This window comes from Ixodes scapularis, unplaced genomic scaffold (genome assembly GCF_016920785.2).
Source record: "Ixodes scapularis isolate PalLabHiFi unplaced genomic scaffold, ASM1692078v2 PGA_scaffold44__24_contigs__length_19508400, whole genome shotgun sequence".
Taxonomy (NCBI): Eukaryota; Metazoa; Arthropoda; class Arachnida; order Ixodida; family Ixodidae; genus Ixodes; species Ixodes scapularis.
The window spans coordinates 12,015,658-12,022,442 of record NW_024609873.1 but is presented as its reverse complement, the minus strand read 5'-3'; the positions used below and the strand labels follow the sequence as shown (position 1 = coordinate 12,022,442).

General features: G+C 45.0%; 1 protein-coding gene across 1 annotated transcript in view; it reads left to right on the top strand.

Annotated features, from left to right (window-relative positions):
• The first annotated feature begins 1,056 nt into the window (after positions 1-1,056).
• Positions 1,057-6,785, top strand: part of LOC8052370 (calcitonin gene-related peptide type 1 receptor) — a 234,410-nt gene continuing 228,681 nt past the window's right edge. Inside the window, exon 1 of the mRNA XM_040216633.1 lies at positions 1,057-1,316. Coding sequence (XP_040072567.1) covers positions 1,057-1,316 — 260 coding nt within the window. The remainder of the gene's footprint in view (positions 1,317-6,785) is intronic.

The following is a 6,785-nucleotide window of genomic DNA, read 5'->3' as shown; positions in this document are numbered from 1 at the left end:
AGCTTGTTCTTGTACGTATAGCTTCTGCTGCGCGCTGAAACCTCATGGCTTTAACTATTGCTTCTGCGGACCGAGAGTTTATGCTTCGTTGTTCGTTGGCCTTCTTAATTACTTCATCGATTCATAAATAACACGCCAGAAAAATGTCTAACTTTGCACACCTTAGCAGTTCTTGGGGCCTAACTTGAGCCTAATGCTGTTTTGCTCTGAATCTTTAGTTAATGCGGGATAACTTTACTTTGGCCTCCTGATGGCTTTTTCCTGACTCGCCACCTAATTTTCTAAGTGCCAAACTCAAGTCAAAGATGCCTCGTTTGACCCAAAGAACCATAGGTGAAGCCTAAAAACCCGTTCACACCCTCGCGTTTGCTTAGGACCGAGTTCTTGTGATCTTTAACTACGAGAAGACAGGCTTGCATGCTGAGCCATTTGTAAGACGACCCTGGAACAGCATCTGACTAGAGCGAAGGTTTTGCTGTACTGGCGAGTTCAACTGTACGTACTATCTATGAGAAATGATCGTTTATAACATTGTAAAAATATATTTAACTGACAAGAAAATGATTCGCGAAAAAAAATAGAAAAAAAATATGGGAAATGTTTAGGTGCCAGGGCTACCCAAGGTGGCGCCAGCGTGTTGTCTCGTCGTAAGAGGTTTTAGACGGTTAAGAGTACACGGTCTTAAGCAGTCACAAGTGTGTGAACAGCCTTTAATCTGGCACTTGTTTAACAATTTTGGCTCAAAGTTCCCATGCGAAAACCGAACAACTAAGTACAGCCAAACGGTGGCGCTTATTTAGCAATTTAGGCCAAAAGATGTTAGACCCTTTGACCAATGAAGGTTAGGTTTTGCTCTACCTTGTCTTCTTTGGGTTCATTAATAACCTCTACTTCCAGGCAAAAAAACAACAACAACAAAAAAAAGCTTTGACCCACAGAACTGCGCGACTTGGTAGGTCGTTGTTTTGGACGTTGGTTTCGTTGATTGCTAGTTCTCCCGCTTGTTTTGATGCCTCTTGGTGTTGCCTGTCACTCGTTGCCCGCATTGTCTGCTTTATGGTCTGGTGTCCCTACCGTTTTGTCTCATTGTTCGCTGGCCCTGTTTTTATTACACAAGGCGTCTCCTCCTATCAGGTCCAGAGCGTCAAGCGGGAAAGCGACACTCAAGAAAGTGCGGCGTTCAGAAACGACGCATTGGGCTTGTGTCGGATCGAGACCGGTGAGGCCCTGGACCCGGTCACATACGGCCACGTGACGTGTGCTCGCTGCTACTCCTACATCCCGGCCTTCGCCTTCCGGAATGACTCGAGGCTCGAGTGAGTTCTGCTCAAATTTTGCCTAAATCTTTAAAAATTAAAAAAAAAATAAAAAAAGTGACGAGAAAGAAAACGACATTTTTGACAGCAACAAAGAATGAAACATTTCCCAGGACAGAAAATAAAACTGTCCGATATTTGGCTTATTTAGGTAGCGAGGTTATTTAGGTCGCGAGGCTATTTCGGGACGACATGCCAAAATAGAGGTAAGCTTCGAAATAACTTCTCGTTCAAAATTAATAGTGCACTCAAGTGGATTCTGAGATTGTATTTTTATTGTCATAACTTAAACTACGGGCTCTAAGGAATCGAAAAAAGACCCGAAATCACATTCAAGAGCTGCCGATTTCCCTATTAAAATTCAATCAAAGATCGTGCCATTCCCCTCTTTTTGCGCCGTAGCCCAGAACACCAGGGGTCGTCATTGGACGGGAAGGCAGCAGGGGAGGGCACGCGACGGCCAATCACGAACGAAGGCTTCCTGGCGGGCTGAATTCTTTAATATGCGCGCATTGAAAAAATGAGTCCAAAAAGAAGCCGCCAGTCGTGATTTGCTGTCGCGTGCCCTTCCCTACTGCCTTCCCGTTCAATGGCGACCCCTGGTGTTTTGCGCTACAGCACAGAAAAAGGGGCGCGGCACGATTTTCATTTTATTTTAATAGGGAAATCGGCTGCTATTCAATGTGATTTCGTCTTTTTTTTTTTAAGGTGCTTAGAGTCCGTAGTTTCAGTTATGACAATAAATGGACGATCTCACAATCCACTTGAGTGCCCCTTTGAGGTTGATTTTAAAGCATACCTCAATTTGGAAAAGTCGACCCCGAAATGGCAGGCATGTTTTGAAGGCTCTCCTAATAATCCAAAAGTGTCTCGCGACTTAAATAATGCGCAATTCTTTTTTTTTTTTCGGGGAACGCTGGTGCTTAGGCGGGGAACGTACGTGTCTCGTCCACGCGCTTAAAATGTTTTTTTTGTTTTTTTTCTGGGGGGGAGGGGGGAGGGGGCAGGGTTTAGTGTTTTCGGGGGTGAATCGAAAACATCCTTCTATTTTTGTGTTGACGTCCGAGGTATAAAAACAGATTCTGGAATATCTCCTAAATCAAAATGAGTCTCGTGAGCAAATATTTCGCTAAAATTGTTATTGTAGGGGAAGTTCATTTAGTGACGTGTACTGACTAAGAGTAAGCACTTGGAAATGTTTCCGGGAGTTGGGTGTCTTCTCAAGGTGTCCCAGTCCTCGCTAAGCTTTACACATCTCGCGCTTACGGAGTGTCAAGACCAAGTAAAAAAAAACACAAAAGAGAGCGCCTTCTCAACCTTCAAAATGCGACAAACCGCTGCATTGAAACGCACTTTATATCAACTCTTTAAGGAATGACATTAGCAAGAAGGGTTAACTAATCTAAACTTCTGGCTTAGAAATTAAAAATAAATAATAAATAAAAGTGTATGCTGCCAGTCAAGATAAAGGGTGCTGTGCAACGCTCAAGCTCTGTACGTTCACTTGAATATAATAAGGTCGTTTTTTTTCAAAGACATACCAAATTCACTGATTAATCCACCGTTATAGACATAGTACAGCGTCTAAAATTTCTTATTGTTAGGCACTGAACAGATTGTCTGGAGTGTAGACTGTAAGAGTAATTTATTTGCTATTATTGCTCTTCAATAAAATGCTTAGATGGGCCAGTTGGTACATCGTGGGAAAATAAGCGCCAAAAAAACACGGACAAAGAGTAGATGAGCGCCCTGTGTCATTGCTCTTCAGAATGAATTATTTTCGATTTGTCTGTTTTCAAAGAAGAAAATATTTTAAATTAAACCAATCAGTAAAACAACAAAATATAATTACTCGCGCGCTTTACTCGTTACATTTCAGCAAGAAGAAGGAAATTTTGTTGTTAGTCGCGTTCCAGTACAAAAAGTAACTAAACAAATTCGTAGGGCAAAAAATGGAAACGAAAAAATATCAAGATCTCTCCTTTTATTTGCCTCCGGGCACCGCAAATTATTGGGAACATTGTATTTCTGCAGGAAGAAAGAATGAAACTTTGTGAAAATACACTTCGGGTATTTGTGAACAAAACAATTTTCAATAACACTTCTTTTCCTAATTTTCTTTTCAGGAAGCTTTAGGCAACGGACCGCGATATATTATGTTCAGTGGGGTATATTTGATATTGTGAACAGGACTCTTATTCAAATTAAACATAAGAAATAGGCAGTGCGGTTTCTTTTAAAGGTAAACCGAGTAGTTTGTGGTATAACCACTGGCAGAGGGAGAACGCCGGGGCGGATCATTCGAACGCCCGGTCCCTAGCACAAGCTTCACGCCTGCTGTGGTGCTTTGGCTGTGCGCGATCCAGCGATTTGCGCGAGCATAGCGTCCCATATACTGACAAAGCCTGGCAGATCGCCACGAGAAGAGGCCGCCGAAAGGGAAAAGGTGGGCGGCAGAGAACGGATGAGAGGAAAGCAACGTGACTGGCGCCACGCTGCGGCGAGACGCCGACACACACTTCTCTCGAGCGAACAAGTGTGTTTCGGGTCGTCGCTGCGGCAAAAGCTGTGCGCTGACGTCCCGGTTACCTAGAAATGGCTCTTTGATGCTCTGTGCTACCAGATCCTCGCGCTCCTAATCTGCGAGCGGGCACTCTATGGCTCCGTCGTCGAACGGAAAGGCTTTGTGAGTACAGAGGAGGCTATGGCACGAGGCGCTTAATTGTTCTCGAGGGTAGAAAGCTTGCGCCGGAGGCAGTGCAACTGACTGAAGCTCGTCCGTGCCCTTCTCATCTTGTCAGTGTCTATAGTGGATGTTGCTCCGTTGTATTGCGGAAGACAGCGTGAAAGAGACGGATCTCACCAAGCGTTCGGCGGTTGCGTGAGGCCAGAGCTCCAGTGAGGTTGTCGCACTTGCAGAATACTAAAAGACTCTCGATGAATTGCTGCATCGGTAGCCTATTCTACGTTGAGATCGGTCTATGCTTCAGCGTGTCCCAAACAAAAAGGTTCCGTGGTTTCTTCCCCGTAAAAATGAGCTACTCATCGCCCAACTCTCATCCCCCCCCCCCCCCCCCCCCTCCCGCTCCCCGCCCCGAATGTAGCGCTAGCGTTTTGAACCAGATGGCATACACTCTAAGAAAAAATGGAGGAAAAGAGTAGCAACGGCTCGTCTTCCTCTCTTCTACTGACGTGCCCCCAAGCGGACACGAAAAAAAGAGAGGAACGAGACGTTTTTCTCCTTCTCCAGGCAGACGGGAGAAAGCTTTCGCCCTCCCGACTCATCTTCTTTCGGTTTCGTTGTTCGAGTACGTTGTTTAATAAATGTTGTTGAGTTGATTGAGCTTCAGCGGGAGCGAAGGCCGCCTGTAATTCCGTCTTCTAGTCCAAACGTGCAGAACGTTTCGGTTGCATCGACGTTTTTATAACTCACTTTATCAAACGAGCAAACGAAGCCGCTCGAAACAGCGAAGTTCCGGGGCAGTGCCAGCAGCGCCACGTACACTAGGTAGGATGGCTATCTCCAAATTTTGGGGCTCACGCGGTACATTAGCGAAACCACGCAGAACTGTGTCTACGTTTTCGACTTATGGAAATCGCAGGAACTGCGTCCAAGACAGGCAGGTTTTGCTGCTGGCTGCCTGGGTGCGTTCCGTGCTGAGTTCGGTTCTGTTTTCCGATGCCGAGTGCAACCGGAGTTCAACGTGGTTCTGTATTTGTGCGTGTCAGCGACATAGCAGCAACATCGTGATGACTGCAGTGTTGTGGGTTGTGAACAGAAGACTGGAATTATCGCCGATGTGACCGTGTGTTCGCGTATCAGTAGTGTAATAACAAGATGAGATGACGTAAACTGTCGGGCATTGATGCTGCTGGTCGAGCCCTGATCGGAGGGGTCGGGTGTCGCAGGTTCATATTCCGCTTTACATGAAAACGTTTAATACCACTTGAGGGATTGGGGGCAATCAATCGACGTGCGGATAGTCATGTTGAAACGCTGGTCTGAACAGTAAGCTCCTATTGTACAGTGGCCAATGTGACTGTTCGTTGTCTCGTACCCGAGAGCAATTGCGCTCTGGGGAATCGACTGAACAGTACGAAATCGTGACGGAAAGTACGTATGTTTACAGTGTGGAATTTTAGCATTAAAAAAAGAATAGTAGGTAAATTCGATGGAAAAAAGCTAGCCTTTATTTTTCTTTTTGAATATACTACGGTTCCTGGAGAAAGTGCCCTCCAAGTGGCGCGCTGGGATGAGCGCTAGAAGTTTTCGAGCTCGCCACGGCGTAGCTCCGCACACTAAACACCTGCCGCAAGTCGCGGCTTTGACTGCATTCAAGTTGACCGAAAAGCGAAATCTCAGCGCGTGAAGCATCACTTCCAGCTGAGTGAATATCCGCTTTACAGAGATTAATTCAAGACGGCAATTGCAGCCTTGCGCGAACAGCACAAATAGAAAAAACAAACACTAGAATAGAAATGCAGGCTACGGCAGCCGTGCGGGGAAACAAACTCATGGCTTCGAACCGCATTGGGGCGGCTTGATTTATTGGCTTTCAAATAACTACGGCATGATCGAGCGTTTGCTTTTTAATAAGAGATTCATCCCCTGAGCCATTTAAATACTCTCAGAGGTATGACATTGCTGAAAAAATAATCAAATTCCTTCTAGAGTCATTGCCTGGATTGTTTCCAGTCTGTCTGGCGCCAACAGCTAAACTATTACATCGGGTAAAAAGCGACAACTTGACACTAAGTGGCGAAACCCTCTATGCACAAGGACATTCAGTTAAAAGCCGCGAGCAGCTCCAAGCGCGGGCTCTCCCAGGGATCTGTCCGTGCAGCCTCCCAAAACCCGAGACGTCTCGCGGGGGAAACGCTCTAACCTCGCGGCTGCTCTGGCCCCGCAAAATGCTCCCTCCAAAACACCGACACCAACATAGAAAGATTAAAAAAAAGGAAATGTCCACGCAAATATAGGGAAATTAACTTCTCTGAAAAACAAAACCCCTTAATTTATAAACAGGATTTTTCCATACTTAACATTACCCAAATATAACATATTGCGCATGTATTGCTATATTTATTTACACAAAATATATATAAAAAAAAAAACAGAGCAAAATGTATAGGCGTGACGCTAATACCTATATGAGAGGACTGGCTACATCTGTAGAAAACATTTTTCCACAAGTGCAAGCCGTCGGCATTTATAGTGACACGCAGACATGTACGTAACGCGTAACTATAGTAGCGAGTTACTTCTACCTAGTTATTGTTCTCGCTAACGAGTAAAGTATTGTTAATTTTTTGGTAAAAGAACGAGTAGCGTATACTTAGTTACTTTAAGGCCAAGTAACAAGTAATGGTATATTGTTACTTTTGAATAGTAAAGACACCGCTAAAGGGAGATTCACCCGCTCCTCAGTCAGTGGGCAAATTTCGCTACATAACCCTGAGCTTCAGGAA